The 19,078-nt window shown below is 44.0% G+C and overlaps 1 protein-coding gene across 9 annotated transcripts in view; it reads right to left on the bottom strand.

Annotated features, from left to right (window-relative positions):
- Positions 1-3,122: 3,122 nt before the first annotated feature.
- Positions 3,123-19,078, bottom strand: part of LOC106607091 (regulating synaptic membrane exocytosis protein 1) — a 67,735-nt gene continuing 51,779 nt past the window's right edge. For 3 of the 9 annotated variants that reach the window (XM_045720897.1, XM_014203717.2, XM_045720912.1), the window contains 16 exons: positions 17,764-17,935; positions 17,378-17,482; positions 16,635-16,697; positions 14,179-14,280; positions 13,712-13,789; positions 13,014-13,076; positions 12,669-12,734; positions 7,786-7,901; positions 7,444-7,589; positions 6,793-6,956; positions 6,491-6,702; positions 6,205-6,358; positions 5,918-6,030; positions 5,719-5,820; positions 5,454-5,593; positions 3,123-5,371 (listed from right to left, as the gene is read on the bottom strand). In XM_045720897.1, the coding sequence (XP_045576853.1) occupies positions 5,156-5,371; positions 5,454-5,593; positions 5,719-5,820; positions 5,918-6,030; positions 6,205-6,358; positions 6,491-6,702; positions 6,793-6,956; positions 7,444-7,589; positions 7,786-7,901; positions 12,669-12,734; positions 13,014-13,076; positions 13,712-13,789; positions 14,179-14,280; positions 16,635-16,697; positions 17,378-17,482; positions 17,764-17,935 (2,012 nt within the window). In that variant the 3' untranslated portion in view covers positions 3,123-5,155. Of the gene's footprint in view, positions 5,372-5,453; positions 5,594-5,718; positions 5,821-5,917; positions 6,031-6,204; positions 6,359-6,490; positions 6,957-7,443; positions 7,590-7,785; positions 7,902-12,668; positions 12,735-13,013; positions 13,077-13,711; positions 13,790-14,178; positions 14,281-14,689; positions 15,795-16,634; positions 16,698-17,377; positions 17,483-17,763; positions 17,936-19,078 lie in introns of those variants that run through there. The other 6 variants (XM_045720902.1, XM_045720898.1, XM_045720918.1 and 3 more) reach the window with 6 other exon arrangements.

The raw sequence follows: 19,078 nt of genomic DNA on the forward strand, positions 1-19,078 counted from the left end.
AATGCTGTATGTTCAAGGGTTTATCACAGACCTAATATAAAATCACACGCTTATCATAACCAACTTTTAGGTTCATCCAAGTAATAAATAATAAGCCAAAGCCTACTAGTATTCATATATTCACAAACATAAAAGTGATAGCCCACATGGTAGGCATAATGTATTCACTCCTTGAAACTTATCTAGATACAAGACTATGCCATTTTTCAGTTTTGTCTCGCTTTGAGGTGGCCATGGCATTGGCATGACTTCCACAATCATGGACTCAGACGCCCTCTAGCGTCAACCATCAGTAAATCACAGATGCATGGTCAGTCCAGTCCAAGAGCTCCCACTTGAAATTGGCAGCATATTACAATATTGTACACTATACGCAATTTCCTGGTTTACTCCCCGTAGGAGACTTGCACTATGAAGACTTTGAACGTCGGTAGGTCTATATCCGAGTAGGGTTAGAGTTATTTTCTGGGAGAAATTTGAGATCTATCGAAATTCCAATGTTGATGCTCAACTCCTCTTTAGCCTAGGCCTACTCCATCTACAGGAACAAATAAATCGATTGAAATAGAATGTATATCACGGGAGTAAGATTATTTCTAAACAAGGTTAAGCAGGCTAATGTAACAGAACAACGAACAAGGCAACTTCAATTGGAGAATCTGAGAAAAGGTTAGTGAAAATGTCTACAGGCCTACATGTTGCGTCACCTGTTTCAACTACTATTTTAAACATTAGGCCTAGTTGGAAAACATCATGTTTGAAGTAGACTAGGCCCGCAGTTTACAATGTTTTGCCGAATATATGCCGAATATATATATTTGAATATATGCAGTGCGTCATGATATAGATCAATGTCATTTGTATTCCTGAAAAAACGAGTAGTGAATTGAAAGTCAATTCATTGATGTGGAGGGAAATCCTCATATAATCCGCAGTTTTTATTTACGAAATTGTTAAGTTTTTCTTTTCATTTTTTTTCGCTAGACCTGAAAGGTCAGACCAATACATAGTTAAGCTACGGTTTTTGAAAGACATGAAAACCATCTATGATACTTATTTGACAAACGGATAAAACTCACATTCTCGGGAAACAAAACCTCCCCTCTGTTTGTGTTGTGTTAGGCCTACGTTGTCGTTGTCGCTATAAAGACATTCGGTTTTGTTATGTGAAGCTCGACACACAAAAGGGCTGATCATGCAGGTGCAATGTATTAGTCTGCTCTATTACATGATCGTGATTTATTTATCTAGGCCTATTTATATTTCCATGTATATATTATTATTATTATTATTAGACTATTAGTATTATTATTATGCCTATTATTATTATTATTACGCTATTAATCACGTTTTTTTTATTGACAATCTGTCCTCAAAATAGGCTAAGCATGTCACCATACAGTAGAACTGTGGAATGTCTCTCCCTGTCAAAGTCAATTCATTCCAACTGTTTGTGCTCTTATAGCCTGCGTGGCGTTTATTACCTTCAGACAGATGAATGGGACATGCCTCAGAGAACTTAGTGATAAATCATGTATTTTTAATGAATATCAATAGAAGAAACCCCAAGACATAGCCCGCTATCTAATTTGATTAAACTGTGTTTAGGGTGAGTGGAAGTCTCTTACGGGGGAATAGTGTAGTAATGACTCGGCGGGTGTTCCACCAGTCTATTTTAATGATCTAATGGACTCCCAGAGAGTTTAACTCGGCGCTGTTCAAATGATTAACACCGACAAAAAATAGCATTCCTTCTGACATGATTCTTAATATCCGTCCTATAGGCACAGCCGCACGCCCACTACCCATGATATCTGTTTGGGTGATGTGCAGGTGCATGTGCACGTTGTCTATAATAACAATTTATGTAGCACGCAAAAGGTCAGAGCGCTATTAACCAAAGCGAAAGAAAAAGGTAGAGAAAGCCAAATAAAAAGGTAGGGTAGAGAAAATCTGGTAGAGGAAAAATTTAAACTGCCATGAAGGAGAAACTTCATGTCAATCAAAAAGTGATATGACAGATAAATCAGTTATTGCAGGATGGTGTCCTACACAAATTAAGGAGAGTGGGTTGTTAGGACTAGGTCTAATTGTTGCATTAGCCTATGCAACAGTTCATTTCAGAACCATGGACAGCGTACATTTTTTCCCCCACTTAACAATTTCATCTGGCGCACCAAACATCAACATTTCGCCAAAACTATTCTGCTCTGCCTCTTGGCAACACATAGGCCTATGTGCATCGATCTTTAAAACAAAAGGAAAACCTTTCAGATACAAAACGAATTGTTTGTACGTTCACCAAATGTAGACCTATAGGCCTAGGTATAAATATATTTGCGGTCGACAGGCCTACATGTGGATGCATAGACAAACCTTTTTTTCACTGAGTATGCATTCACTGTGTGCTACTGAGAAATGTCCGTTACGTTCACTTTCAGAATTGAATGTATGTCCTATATGATAGTTTGCAAACGCCTAACAAATATTAGTTATAATTTACATTACAGGCTTGCACGCATGTGCCCTGTGCTGCCCCATAGGTCGACACAGTCTTTGAAAATATGCAAGTCATACAAGAATGCAGTCATGGTGTAGGTAGGCCTAAGGCAGTGTCCACTGCCACTAGTAAGTGGGAGTATTGGAAAGGGTTTGTTATTGTCAATACCAGTGAAAATCAACACATTTGAAGGTGTATTCTGAGACTGGAGATTATTCCAACAGCTCAGGTATGTGAATCAATTATCTTTCCTAAAGCAGTTATGACATGCATCAATTATATTGTTATGAACGCTAACAACAATTGATAGAGAATGATGCTGAACAAAGGCTGTAGTAGCATTGCAAATCCTTTCAAGTGGTGGGCATTGTAAGTGGGCCAACCCACATCAGCCCACCGCTGATGTGCAGCACCTACCTTTGTTAAGGGTTATGGTTAGGGGTTAGTGTTAAGGGAAGGGAAGGGAAAGTTGTTAAATTGCTTAATATGTTGGAGCTGAACAACACGGGCTGTGTTATGGCTCCTTTGTACTGTACAGCAGCCATTTTGCAGTAGATAAGTTAGTCATTTTCAAAATCGCATACCCGTGTATTGACATTCATTTGAGTCGATTTGCTCACCCTTTTCTTCCACACAGTCTTTTATTTGTAAATAATAAAAATGAACTCTTGAATATAAAACATACACATCAGTAGAGCCACATCTGTTATACAAACAAGAAATGTAGCAGTGAATACTTATTTCCTAGATATCGTGTTTTTGAGTGGATACCCATGGACTGTAAACAATCAGTATCGTGGAGTAATACTGACAAAGGAAAGGGCAGTGGGCCGCACCGCAAGGTGTTCAACTGAAAGGTCAGCAAACAAGATTTTCATTGGCTTTTAAGTTCAGTCCAAACCATGAGAAAGTAGGGGGATTAAAAGTTTTGCGGTTAAAGAAACAAGATGGAGTGTGTCGCAAATAGTCATGTTGGTGTTGGCTGCCATTACGAGAAACTGAAAGGTCTGTTGGCTCCCTCTTGTGGTTGGGCACCGCTCAGTGCCTCTCGTGGCACAGGGCATGGGGCTCTGATCTGTTTCCAGAGGACCAGGAATGTTTGGATCGTTTTGTGTTGTGTGTGTGTGTGTGTGTGTGTGTGTGTGTGTGTGTGTGTAAATATTGTCAAACTTCTCCCCCTGACTCATATTTACAAGGTGTGTGTGCGCGTAGGTAATGCGTGTAGTCAGATACACTCATTTGCTAATCATATATCTATATCTTTATAATTTCTGTCAAGTCATAATTTTACTTCATATACATTAAGCTCTGTTTTTATACACACATTCTCGACCTCTGTTTCTAGCCCCACTGTCATAGACTACTGTTAAAGCACCTAGATCCTCAGATAACTAGGGGGTTCCAGTTTGCTCAGTACTATGATACAGCACTGCTCTCCAAAGGGTTCAAAAGGAACACAAGAAAATAAAAAAGGCTTTTGGAGACTTCCTAATATGGAAATTCATACCCAGAGTTGGAGGTGTGGCCTGGGCGGAGCTTATTCCCCGGTGTCCGCCCTTGGAAGGCGGATGGCTTTTCTGTTTGTATTCATATTCAGTACGAGCAAACTGTACAAGTACATGCAACATACAAGCTGGCCTAAAGTATGTGGAACTAACACACATTTAGTCTCTTTTTTTTAAAGTAATTTGTCTGGCTTTTGTTTTACAAAAAAAATGTGCATGCAGCTTGGGCCGGGGTCCCGAGTCATGCTGCGCCTGCCTCGCTCGCGGGGGCGGAACGAGAGGGGGGGGGTGACGAGACCTCTGCAGGTCTGCAGACCACCGTCACTCGAAACCAAATACACGCACAGGGAGTTTGCACCACATGGTAACTTTCTGAACTCTAGGCAAATAGAATAAAACATATCTAACCATAATTTGGCCTCTGCTTTTCTTTCTCTTTCATAATCAATCCTTGTCCAAAAAAGAATCAAGCTTTTGTGCTTGCTTTGATCTTAGAACAAGTGTTTTTTCCACCTGTGCAGACTCCCTTCCCTAACAGATTGTGCAACCAGCCCAACCCTCACAGACACCTATAGTGACGCCATGACGTCATCAATGCTGAAACACATTGTGATGGGCAACTGTCGGCAGGGCATCATCAATCTTATCTCTTTGTCTCCTGCACACTCTTTATGGCCTCACAATAACCTCTTCACTGATTGGCTTCACCAAGGCTGGGCTGACATCCCTTGTGCCACCTAACAGAGTGGGCTGCATGAGTCCCTTCTATCTCAGGAGCACGTGCCATAACACACTCAATGGCGGGAGAGGAGGAATGGACAAAGAGGAGACAAAGAAAGGAGATGTCAGAGACGAGGAGGAATACAAGAGGTGAGACTCAGGAGTAAGGCCCCGGCAGCCCAGAGAAAGGCGGGAAGAGGGAAGGGAGGGAGGCATGGGAAGTGATTGTCAGAATCCAGGTAAGCTCTGATTGGCTAGTTCTCTATCTCCTTTCCTTCCTTCCTTTCTCTCTCTCTCTATCTATCTCTATTTCTCTCTGATTTGCTCTATTGCCCTAAGGGAAATTGGCCCTAGGTATGTGGTCATGCACTCTGGTCATTTGTTGTCCATTGGTTGTGGTCCATTTGGGTTTGTGGTTGCGTTGCGGTCACTAAGAGCGCATATTAGCTGGTCCTGAGCTGTCCAGGGATGTCTGGGATGCCCGCCGCGTGAGCGAGGCTAATGTAGGGTCCACCAATGAGGAAGGGGGAAACAGTTTATACCAGCCAATCACTGTGCTAGAGAGGTCCAGCTCCTCCAATAGGATCTGTGCAACTCCCATGAAGCATTTGTGGTCCAGTCGCCCGTAGTCGCCCCAGACTATTACCTGTGGAAGGTGAGAGAGATATGTTAGGCCAAGGAAACACGCACGCACAAACACACATAGTACAGCTCCATGGTTTTATTACCTGGAGGATCTTCCCCTGTGGGCTCTCTTCAAACAGCAGGGCCTGCTGGTAGAGTGGCTCCAGGGTTTTACGTGCAATCTTGGTTTTCTTTTTGGCTTTACAGGCGCCGTTATCCAGCAGGTACACCTTGACATAGGGAGCTGCAGCGAGAGAGAGGTGGGGGGGAGAAAGGAATAAGGGTATGGAGAACAAACACACTTATCTGTCTGTGTGTGGGTGGGTGGGTGCGCACATTCGTGTGTTTGTGTGTCGGTGTGTGTTGTACCTGGGAGTGATCTGGACCCTGGTTTGGGGTTAAGGCCACGTGCCCTGATCACCTCTACCTCCAGCTGGCCTTTTTTATCCATCATTCCAATTTGAACATCTCCTGTAAAACACACAATATATCTTATCCAGTTCAATGAATGTTTCATACCGCATGTAGTATATTATGCCAGGTTACACAAGTCCTTCGTGTCACTCACCCATGGCAGGTGTGGCTAATGTTTGCCGGCCCACCAGTTGGGCGGGGCCAAGGCCATCCAGGAAATCACTAAACTGACTGTCAGCCCCCAGCCTCATCCCCGAGAAGATTAGACTGGAATACACACGTACACACATACACACGTACACACACACACACACGCACGCACACGCACACGCACACGCACACACAGGGGTTAGACTACTGAAATAATGTTAGATTGGATAAGCATTGAGAATGACACTACCGCTACAGTCAAAGAGACTGAGAGAGGCTAGAGATACTGACTTCCCCTCAGAGCTGTAGCTGTTCATGCTGCCGTCGGTGGAGTCTCTGCTGGCCTGGCGGGGGTACTCTACAGCCATACCCACCTCTGTACTCCGCTGGATCTGGATTTTGTTCTTTTTCTTGCCCTTCTTCTTGGTATCCACCCCCACTGCTTCTTATTGCACACACACAGCAAACACACAGGTAACACACAACAATGCATGAACAATACCAACAGGTTGTCAAATGGGTGCTGGATCCAGGGCTTGTGTATGATCGTCTTGATTTTGTGGTCTGTCTGTGTTACCTTTCTGGGAGGTGAGCTGTGAGGTGCTGCAGCTGCGTCTGGAGGGCAGGCCCACGATGGCAACCACCCGTTGGCTGAGGCTGGAGCGCCGCTTCTTGCCCCCACCCAAGGCTGTATCTGATTGGCTGCCGTCTGTGCGCTCAATGCCATAGATCTCACCGCTCACGCTGGTGCTCTTCAACATGCTCTGGCCTGACGCACGGATCGCCTTGCTATACATACAGACAGACAAATACATGTTGTAGACATTACTGCAACACACAGGAGTGTGTGTGTGTGTGTGTGTGTGTGGTTCTATTTACTTGAAGCGTCCCCGGGGTCTCTCTGACTGGATGGACATGTAGCTGGTACTACTGATGCGGGAGGCACTGCTGGTGCGAGAGATGGCTGACACGTCACTGACATCACTGTCTGAAGACTTGCGGGATACATTCTCACAGCTGGTTCTCCTCTGGTCCTTATACAGCTAGAGAGAGAGGATGAGAAGACATATACACATGTTTTTAATGCCAATAGACTGAATTGAATTGTTTTGAATTGAGAGGGGGGATAGATGAGTGAGGGGTGAGAGAGGCAAGATTAAGATGGAGAGTGAGAGAGAGGGGAACAGAGAGAGATGGTGAGAGGGAAAGAGATATGGGACCCGAGAGAGGGAGGGACATAGAGAGATGGAGGGAGGGGACAGAGATATGTGGAGCAAGAGAGCGAGGGACAGAGAGAGATGGTGAGAGGGACAGAGATATGGGGAATGAGAGAGGGAGGGACAGAGAGAGATGGTGAGAGGGACAGAGATATGGGGAATGAGAGAGGGACAGAGAGAAATGGAGAGGGACAGAGATATAGGGAGCGAGAGAGAGGGACAGAGATATGGGGAGTGAGAGAGAGAGGGACAGAGAGAGAGAGAGGAACAGAAAGAGATGGAGAGGGAGACAGACATGGGGTTATTGGCTGACCTCTAGTGACAGGTGACTGACCTCGCGTTTGCTCTTAAGCGCCCTCTCCAGGTCCCTGCTGGAAGTGGAGGGAGCAGCAGAACTGTAGGAATCCCTCTGCTGCACCTTCATCTGGAGCTGACGAACACGTTCCTCCGCTGCTAGAGCTACACACACACACACACACACACACACACACACACACACACACACACACACACACACACACACACACACACACACACACACACACACACACACACACACACACACACACACAGAGGAATGAGTAAAAATAAGCACACACACATATCACTCACTCAGGTTTACAGAAAAAAAAATCAAGTCAAGCAAGCGACACACCTTGTTCTACGGGGCTGCTACTTTTGTCGGGGACCTGTGGGAGGTGTCTGACCCTGCGAGCTGCTGACGAGGATGTCACTGAGGAGGACAGAGACACACCACCTTGCAGGGGGCCCCTGAGAGAGAGAGAGAGAGAGAGATGGAAAGAAAGAGGATGAAAGAATGAGAGAGAGAGATACAACAAGGGGATGTATCTCTTCATGGAAATCCTGCAGCACTAACTATTCCTTTCACTGCTGGACACAGAGTTTGTACACATACAGTGAGCTCCAAAAGTATTGGGACAATGACAATTCTTTTTTATTTCGGCTCTGTACTCCAGCACTTTGGATTTTAAATGATACAATGACTATGAGGTTAAAGTGCACTGTCAGCTTTAACTTGAGTGTATTTTAATCCACATCGGGTGAACCGTTTAGAAATTACAGCACTTTTTTGACATTGTCCCTCCATTTTAGGGGACCAAAAGTATTGGGAAAAATGTACTTATATGTGTATTAAAGTAGTAAAAAGTTATGTATTTGGTCTCATATTCATAGCACGGAATGACTAGATCAAGCTTGTGACTCCATGGTTACGGATAATCCTGAATGAACTATGAATAATAAGTGAGAAAGTTACAGGCGCACAAATATCATACCCCCAAGACATGCCAACCTCTCACCAATAATAACAGGGGAGTTTATCATGTCTTGGGGGTATGATATTTGTGCGCCTGTAACTTTCTCACTCATTATTCACAATATTTTCATCCTTCCACAAGATATAGTCCCGACACAAATCTAGGGTTCCTACCCAAGCCGGCTGGTCGTACGTTCTATCAATTCGGTTGCCAGAGACTGTCGTTCAGTCTTTTTGTTCTGTATTTATGGACGTGACCCATTCTAAATGTTCTACTGCCATACTGACTTGGAGTTTTTATCCCTTGCTTGCTAGCTAGCCAACGACAGCCAATTTACAGTCACGACAAACAGCAAGAACAACAAAGCAGCTACATTTCCATTTGTCTAAGATGTTTTCTAGTGACATTTATTTGGATACATCCATAACAATGAGCTAATGAGGCGTGACTTCACCTGACATTGAAAATGTGCTCTCTCGTCAGGACACTGTTGTTCAAAGGACCTAACCAACAACACAGCTAACACAATCACTTCAACTGAAGCTGGAAAGACTGCCAAATAGCTGCACATAGTTTCGTTTGACCTGTTTTCAAGTGATATTTCTTTGTATATATCCATAAAAATGATTCTGATTCATGATTTCGACTGGCTGAGAAATGCTGTCTGCCTGTCTGTCTCGTCCCGATTCCTGAATCGTTCATTACTATGCGACAGCTGGAGATCGAATTTGAATATTGAAACAATGTTGTAAATGTGGGAGAGACAAACAGCAATGTTTATACAAATCTCTGCTGTTGAAAACTAAATGGTAGTCTAAAGGAAATGTGAGATAATGTCTAGATGCTTTTATAAATAGCATGGCTGGGCAGATGAGACAGTGGATTGTGCAGTCCGATGGAACAGAGTAAATAGGCATTTTAACAACATAGATTTAGCCGGTGGTAACTTGTGGAATAGACACCAATCAGCATTCAGGATTAGACCCACCCATTGTATAAACACACACGACACATACACTTACACACACAACCCACCACACATTGGCCCAGGGCTGGAGTACAATGTCAAATAAATAGTGTGTCTGCATTAAAGGCACACAGAGGAGGAAGGTAACAGCTCTCTCTCTCTCTCTCTCTCTCTCTCTCTCTCTCTCTCTCTCTCTCTCTCTCTCTCTCAGACCACTCCTCCAGGGGGTCAGAGGTAAGGGGTCAGAGGTCAGCACCTGTTTGTTTGGGGTGAGCCCGGGAACCCCGGAGGTTCCCCTTACCGAGTGGCCGCAGGGGAGGGGGCCGTCCTCGGGATGCCCTCAGGATGGAGGTGGGCTTAATCTTGGGGCCCCCCACACACACACCATACACACCGTGTGCACACCGTGTGCACACCGTCGCACAGTGCAAAGCAGCATGCAAAAAGGAAATAAAAGAACAGAATAGAGACAAAAAGAAAAGCAAAGAAAGGAAAGGAAGGAAAACATATGAAAAAATAAAAAAAAACATTGTCAAACATGTTGAAATCCGTATAGACATGTAAAAACATATCAGTGAATCCTGAGCCATGCTCTCATGCTAACGTCAGCATCACCATGATAACCATGGGTTCAAATCAAATTAAATGTTATTGGTCACATACACATCTTCAGCAGATGTTATTACAGGTGCAGCGAAGTGCTTGAGTTCCTAGCTCCAACAGAACAGTAGTATCTAACAGTGCAGTAGTATCTAAAAACGGTTCACAACAATACACACAAATCTAAAAGTAAAATAATGGATTGAGTAATGGTCGGAGTGGCTTTGACTAAAATACAGTAGAATAGAATACAGTATATACATATGCACTGTTGCGCCTTCTTCACCACACTGTCCGTGTGGGTGGACCATTTCAGATCGTCATTGATGTGTACGCCAATGAATTTCAAGCTTTCCACCTTCTCCACTGCGGACCCGTCGATGTGGATAGGGGCATGCTCCCTCTGCTGTTTCCTGAAGTCCACGATCAGCTCCTTTGTTTTGTTGATGTTGACTTAGAGGTTATTTTCCTGGCAGGTTATTCTCCCAGGGCCCTCACCTCCCTGTAGGCTGTCTCGTCATTGTTGGTAATCAGGCCTACTACTGTTGTGTCGTCTGCAAACTTGATGATTGAGTTGGAGGCATGTGTGGCCACGCAGTCATGGGTGAATAGGGAGTACAGGTGGGGCTGAGTATGCACACTTGTGGGGCCCCTGTGTTGAGGATCAGTGAAGTGGAGGTGTTGTTTCGTACCTTCACCACCTGGGGGCAGCCAGTCAGGAAGTCCAGGACCCAGTGGCACAAGGCGGGGTTCAGACCCAGGGCACCGAGCTTAATGATGAGCTTAGAGGGTACTATGTTGTTGAATGCTGAGCTATAGTCAATGAATAGCATTCTTACATAGGTATTCCTCTTGTCCAGATGGGATAGGGCAGTGTGCAGTGCAATGGCGATTGCATCATCTTTGGACCTATTAGGGTGGTAGGCAAATTGAAGTGGGTTTAGGGTGTCAGGTAAGGTAGAGGTGATATGATCCTTAACTAGCCTCTCAAAGCACTTCATGAGTGCTATAGGGTGATATAAATTTAATTCAGTTACCTTTGCTTTCAGTACAGGGTACAGGAACAATGGTGGACATCTTAAAGCAGACTGGGATAGGGAGAGATTGAATATGTCCGAAAACACTACAGCTAGCTAGTCTGCGCATGCTCTGAGGACACGGCTATGGATGCCGTCTGGGCCGGAAACCTTGCGAGGGTTAACACGCTTAAATGTCTTACTCGCGTCGGCCACGGAGAAGGAGAGCCCACAGTCCTTGGTAGCGGGCCGCGTCGGTGGTACTGTGTTATCCTCAAAGCTGGCAAAGAACGTGTTTAGCTTGTCCGGAAGCAAGATGTCGGTGTCTGCGACGTGGCTGGTTTTCCCTTTGTAGTCTGTGATTGTCTGTAGACCCTGTCACATACGTCTTGTGTCTGAGCTGTTGAATTGGGGTTGGAACTGGTTCAGGGAAGTGAACCAAAAACCGTAAAATAACACATTTTTCAAGGAACCGAACCAGACCCGAGAACGAAGGTGATCTATACAGAACCATTATTTTAAAAACATGGGAACCGGTTAACAATCCCACAAAAAAAAAATGCAACAAAGCGCCTATGCAAATTAGAGAACAATAGATTTACTTTTTCAATGCTAGTTAAGAATAATATAGTTTCATATTGGATTCATTAACTACAAAAAGATAAGCCGTGTTTTTATTTTAATAACTGGTGCCGCTCTGCACACACAAGCTTGTTATCTAGCTAGCTTATTAGGTAGCTCTGGTCTAGCTCTCGAAAACTCTAGGCACCATTAAGTGAAATGTAATGTAACAGAGAGTCATGATCAAGGGCTAGCTCTGGTCCAACATTAGTTTAGTCAACTCTTTGAAGTTCAAAGACATTTAAAGTTCCTTCATATAAGCCACTCCTCCGTAGGTATAAATCTGTGTGCCGAATTCAGATAATGCATGTCATAAAAACAATATGCCCAGCATTATCCTCACCCGCAAAAACATGTTTACACCCTACCCTACACTTGTCTGTCCAATGCATGTACATAGCTTACCCGCTCCATAGCAAGCTGCTCTATCCATTGGTGAAGTAATTTAATGTCGAGCTAAATGTAAAAAAATATATAGATTTCAGAGGTTTAAAAAGGAACAGAAAGGAACGAAATAAACTGTAACTTTTTTTGTTTCGAACCGGTTCAGAATTCTATTTTTCTGGTCTGAAAAGTGGAACGGAACTAAAAAAAGTATGTTTCTGTTCTGGATGAAATGATTAGGAAAATAAATTGGTTCCAACCCCTGATGCTAACCACTGCAGTACAGTACAGTACAGGTACAGGTGACAACCTCTTAAAGTAATAGTTCATTCCCAAATCAAAGTTTAAATAGTGGTACTGTGGATGAACTTGTGAACAGAAAAGAGGTAGACCCCCACTCTAGGATCAGTTTACCCACAAACCTAAATTATTATGGGGGAAAACTGATCTTAGATGTCTATGGAGAACTTCATCCTACTCTGGGAACACATGAGAGGGGACAGACTATTATGGCAGGATGAAACCCACAATGAGATTCACATGCTCGACTCAAGCTTTCACTTTAATCCTGTACTGATGTGAATGGGAGATTTTATGAAAGTTTAAGGATTGGGCCGGAAGTGATGATGTTGAAACACAAAACCTGGGTATATGTTATGGTTGGCCACCTTACCTGTCTCTGCCAGGGAGCTTCTTTCCCAGAGTGTGACAGGTTGATGAGTCCAGGGTCCGAGTTTGCCTGGGAAATTGGGGGATGAGTGGAAAACAGAAAGAATCGGATGGAGGGATGAATAAATGAATGGAGTATGGGAGAGGGGTAAACAGCTGGGGTAAGTGAGAGAAGTCTGATTCTCTATTCGTAATGAATCGGACAGCCTTGCGCTCTACAGAAGCCAGTTAAGATATGGATTTGATGTAGCTGTCTCTGTGTTGTCAATACACAACAATGGAATATGGAACAATGATCATGACGAAGCATCACACACATTCATTGAACAAGTACTGTGTGTGTGTGTACCTCTTCTTTGCACTGAGGTGGTTTACTGTCTCTTGTCTAGGTACTAGACGCTCCATCATCCATCTGTTTCATTCACACCACAAACATGAAGGTGATGAGATGACATGATGAGAAACACAGACACACATACACAGACAGATGCAAACACACCACTTGTGACTTACATAGATAGAAGCTCAACTTTGAATCCTGAATTATGTGTCTTTTGTTATGAATATGAAAGACAAGCATTAGTGATAATGAGAAAAGCTCAGTAGGCATGCAATGAACAGACAAAAGCTTCTGCAATCCCTCAATTCATAGACTACAACTCCGCAAGCGAAAAGCAAAACAGCACAGCCATTCTTCATGAGAAGATAGAGGCTGCAAGGATCTTAGAACACAAAGTTTACACAGCAGAATGCTAGAACACAAACTAGATTGTAGAACACAACCTACAGACTGTTACATTCTAGAATCAAAACTACAAGCAACAGTGATTCTAAAGAACAAATTAGAGCACAAGACACTAGGCCACCAGATTCTACATCAAAAGACCCTGAAAATAGTCCCATTGAGCAAAATGATTGATTGGGATACGTTTAGGGTTAGAGGTTAGCAAACTATTACACTGTGTGTTGGGATTTAGTACAGGTGTGGGGGTTAAGGTTGGGGTCAGCTGCTAACAGGAGGGATGGGGCCGGATGGGAAGGGGGTACCTGTCGTCTTCTGGGGAGGCGTGTTGGATTAGAATCCTGGGGCTGGCGGGGCGTCTGCGGGGCAGAGACTGGGAGCAGCTGAGACCCGCAGCACCCCCGGTGGACACACAGAGAAACACATGATCACCTGCACTCTCATAGGGGCTTTATCGAGTTCATGGGTCTATCATATCTCTGAGTCTCAGTTTAAGGCTGTTATCACAAAAAAGGGACCCTCCCTTTATGTCCTCTCACAAAGTAGCTATGTACAAACACTCACTCCATGAGACCCCCCCCACCACACACACACACACACACACACACACACACACACACACACACACACACACACACACACACACACACACACACACACACACACACACACACACACACACACACACACACACACTCAAACACACACACACACACACACACTAAAAGAGTGTAGGAGGTGGGGTGCAGAATACAAGTCAGTGGGCTGGTACCTTTTGGACTCTGGTGAAGGAACACTATGGTTCCTTTCTGGGTTCAGACAGTTGGTGCTAGCGCTCCTAGTCTTAACCCTGTCAAGAGAAGGCTGTAGATCACTAGCCCAATAACATGCCATCCAATGCAGGAGAGGAGAAAACAGGATAGGAGGAGATGCAGAAAAAAGAAGAGAAAAATGGAAAAGAAAGAAATGTTAGATACCCAAATCATAAAGGACATGCTAGTCTGAACCTGGTTTCGAGTGATTAGGTGATTGATTACAGTCACGGCAATGCAAGATGTTGTCAGATAGTAAGGTAGTCAGGTTGTCACGGAGACCTGTTCTCCGGTTTTCAGAAGAGTCCTTGACCATGGTATGAGGAGGTCATTGAGGGCTAAAGGTCTGTGTGTGTGTGTGTGTGTGTGTGTGTGTGTGTGTGTGTGTGTGTGTGTGTGTGTGTGTGTGTGTGTGTGTGTGTGTGTGTCTGTGTCTGTGTCTGTGTCTGTGTCTGCGTGTGTGTGTCTTACCTAATGGTGATCTTGTCTGTAAACCTGAGAACTCGTTGTGTGAAAGAGCGGCGCGTTGCTGTGACAACACTGGAGCGCACCATTGAGCTAGTCTTTAGACATGCAGGCAGCATGGAACTTCACTCAAGACAATAAAAAAAATCAAAATAAAAGCATATTATAAAAACACAACAAAAATCAACTTAGCATCAAAACAACAAAGGCCAAGAACGGGTAAGGATGTGTGTGGTAGCCTACAACTGTGGATAATACTCCCATGGGCAAGACTGCAACAACTGTTCATGAAGTGTAAATTGGACTACTTTCAGTACCGGCTCCAAGTGTACCTGCTCTAAGTACCGGCTTTCAGTACCGGCTCCAAGTGAATTGATAGAATTCATCCAAGGATATCAGTAAGATCAAGATCAGTAAGACCAGTATACAGTATCTGTACTGCAACATTGGTATGAAGTCACTCAAGTGATATTACCTCCTGAACATCAAACTACAAAAGTTTAACATACCACAACAACACTAACTTACAAGATAATTGTGTGTGTACATGGGGGGAGAGACGGGGTACAAAGTTTGGAGGGGAGCGACTTTCCAACACAGCCTCTCTCTCTTCTTCCACATACCTGTAAATGTCCTTGTGGATGCTGTTGACTAAGAGGGGCATCTTAGCGGGAAGAGTGTTACTGTGTCTAGAAGCAGTGGTGGAAGAAGTACCCAATTGTCATACTTGAGTAAAAGTAAAGATATCTTAATAGAAAATGACTCAAGTAAAAGTTGAAAGTCACCCAGTAAAATTCTACTTGAGTAAAAGTCTAAAAGTATTTGGTTTTAAATATACTTATGTATCAAAAGTAAATGTAATTGCTCATATACACTTAAGTATCAAAAGTAAAAGTATAAATCATTTCAAATTCCTTATATTAAGGAAGAATTTGGGTTTCGTTGGTCCGTGAATCCACCAGATCAGAGGCTGTAGGGATGACCAGGGATGTTATTTTGATTAGTGCATGAATTGGATCATTTTCCTGTCCTGCTAACCATTAAAAATGTAACGAGTACTTTTGGGTGTCAGGAAAATGTATGGTCTAAAAAGTACATTATTTTCTATAGAAATGTAGTGAAGTAAAAGTAAAAGTTGTAAAAAATATAAATATTAAAGTACAGATACCGAAAACAATTACTTAAGTAGTACATTAAAGAATTTTTACTTAAGTACTTTACACCGATGTCTAGAAGACCTCCTGAGGTGTGATGTGTGTGTGCATGCAGGAGATGGAGATAGAAAAAGGGGAAGGAGGAAGATGGATTAACAGAATGGAAATACAACTCCCAAACTACTGCTAAAGAAAGACAGGAGAGCAGCATGCCAGCCGTGTGGAAGCATGTATGCCAGCCTTTGCCAGTCTCTTCCAGCCATGTACCAGCCAGGCTTTGCCACTTACCTCTATGGGTGGGCTCACTGGGACAGTATTGCACCTTTGTCCAATATAATGGATATGGTAATGCACTGAACTAGTGTCAAAAAGTGCCCTCTAGTGCTCGAGGCACATTATTACAACCATGAACAGATCACTATAGCTACATGACGCTAACTCTGAATAACTAGCTGCCCCTCAGGCATTGGCCAGGGTCAGCAGAGGCTATGTGCGGTCAGCGGTGGACAGTCCCAGTGTTGACGTCTGATCGGGTATGTGTTGTGTCACTGTCACATGGGATAGGATGGACACACTGAAATTGCATGTCAGTTGCTCTCTCACACACATTATGACAGAATAAGAAGCATTTAGATCAAGGGTGAAGTCATGTAAGAAATCTCCACACATCTATATGCAGCTCCAAAATCAATGGAAAAAGACAAGGACCACTTAAGATAAAGCTTCATATGGACGGTGAGAATGAGGATTATGATCATACCTAATACAAATAATAACACGTCCTGACTCCTGTTTACCTTTTAGTGTGTAGGCACTCTGCACTTTTGCCCCGCATTGATTGGTGGATCAAGATGACCTCACTGTGGTTACCATGGGGATGGATGACACATGAGGAAATAAACAACGGAAGCCAAACCGGAGGACAGAGAAAGAACATAGATACAAAGCTGAGCCAGCGGAGAACAATGGGACAGGTAGAAGTTGCCCCTAACCACAGATCTAGGATCAGATGATTCTATCCCATATCCTACCCCTAAACATTACAGGGGATGAACAAATATGACCCTGTATCAGTGGTTAAGGGCAACTTCTACCTACTCCGACAGGTACACATATGACAGCAAGAGATGCTTCGACGCCTTATAACTCTTAACAAACTTTTGTCTCATGGCTATAACTTCATTGTTCTGAGAGTCTGAATCGGCAAACAACTGAGAACAAACAAACAAGTGAGCAGCCATATCCAAACATAATCCTGACTATTCATTGTGCTGAATCACAGAAAGGAAGAGAGCAGAAGACAAAGGAAGAAATACAACTAAAGGACCGTTTGAACTGGAAAAGACAAAAGGGAAAAATAATCCAGGGCCACCCGATTGTACACACACGGACACACACGGACACACACGGACACACACACACACACACACACACACACACACACACACACACACACACACACACACACACACACACACACACACACACACACACACACACACACACACACACACACACACACACACACACACACACACACCTGTCATCTACATAGTCCTGCTCCTGGTAGTGTCCTCCGGCAGAGTCGTAGTAGCGGGTGGGAGAACTAGACCTCCTACTATGGTGGATCTCATCATCCAAACTCCTGACACAGATGAGGGTTGAGAAAGACATGGAGATGAGGAAGAGGGAGAGAGTGCAAAAGAGAGAAGAGGTGGGGGTGGGGAGAAAGAGAGAACAAGGCTTTTAGCTGTGGTAACAGTGTATGTGTTGGCTGTGTTGGCAGTGACAGTAAGAGCAATATTGGCAGCACTAATTGTTCTGGATCACAAAGGCCGAAACACAAACTTATCCCTAAAGTTCTCTCCTTAACCCGCTCTCTTCATCAACACCCCATCTCCCCCCTGTCCTTTCCACTCCCCTCACCTCTGGGTGGGGACGTTGGTGGGTCGTGATCGGCCCCTGCCCTGTTCCTCTCTGTGAGGGGAGACAGATCGAGAGCGATGCTGGGGTGTCCTCTGCTGCTCCGGCACCTCCAGAGTGGTGGCGTGGGGAACCCTCTGCTGCCTCTCCCTCTCCCGCGAGCCTCTTTCGGCTGCTACACACACACACAGCCACAGGGGGAGAGAAGCATTGTTCATAAAAGCAAAACATACATACGACATACTGTACTGTCCCAAGCTGGCACAATTTTAGCCCTCAGCGCTAATATGACAGTACTAATACAAACTACTCCTTCCAGTTGAACCCAAGGATACACAGTGTTCCTGCTTTACCAAACAACCTCCTCCTGTGAGCTTATAATGTTCAGCTTGCATAAAGATGTAATGACCTGCCTGATCCCGAAACAGTGACAATCTCGCTGCAATCACCCTGCAATTAACTAAGGTCGATGTGAGTGTTTTTCGTCATCTTTAAGGGAGAGGAATGCTTCATTAAAGCTGAGAGTGGGTCCCTTTAATCTCCAATTTGTTTTTCTACCAAGACAAATAATGAGAGGTTAGTGGCTGTATCAATTTATTTCTCTGTTCCTCTCTCTCGCTCTCTTTTTTTCTCTCTGTCTTTCAAACACACACACATGCCCACACGCACACACACCCACCATCATAGACAAATACGGCAGCGAAGTCTTCTGAGTGTTCTGACAAGAACAGAACAACATTTTAGTTGTATAATGTCGATGGAATGTCTCTCTTAGTAAGAAGACAGCATTCCAATGCCCCCACCCACCTTTAGACACAACTGGAAGATGGCGCTGCAGCGGATAGCTGCCGTCTTACGGGCTCCTGACCAATTCTGCTATTTTTTTTTACTATGAAGTTAACTTTTTGGGTACATAATATTTCTGCCATCATTTCCTATGACCGAAAACAGCTTCTGGATATCAAAACAGTGACCAGGCTCTAATCCCCGGGACTCGAAAGAGGAAGAGACGGTGCAAGAGAGGCAAACGAGCGAGCTCCCTGACAAGACTTAAGACAGAGGTTAAATAAACCGCCTCTACCCTCCGTTCTATTGGCAAACGTACAATCACTAGAGAACAAAATGGACGAGCTCCGTTTGAGACTATCTTATCAACGGGACCTGAAGAACTGTAATATCCTATGTTTCTTGAAGTCGTGGCTGAACAAGGACATAATATCCATCTAGCGTTTTTTTTCTATGCATCGTCAAGGCAGCTGGTGGAGGATCTCTAATGTTGAGGAAGTCTCAAGGTTTTGCTTGCCTTACTTAGAATACC

Source organism: Salmo salar, chromosome ssa01, assembly GCF_905237065.1.
Source record: "Salmo salar chromosome ssa01, Ssal_v3.1, whole genome shotgun sequence".
NCBI lineage: Eukaryota > Metazoa > Chordata > Actinopteri > Salmoniformes > Salmonidae > Salmo > Salmo salar.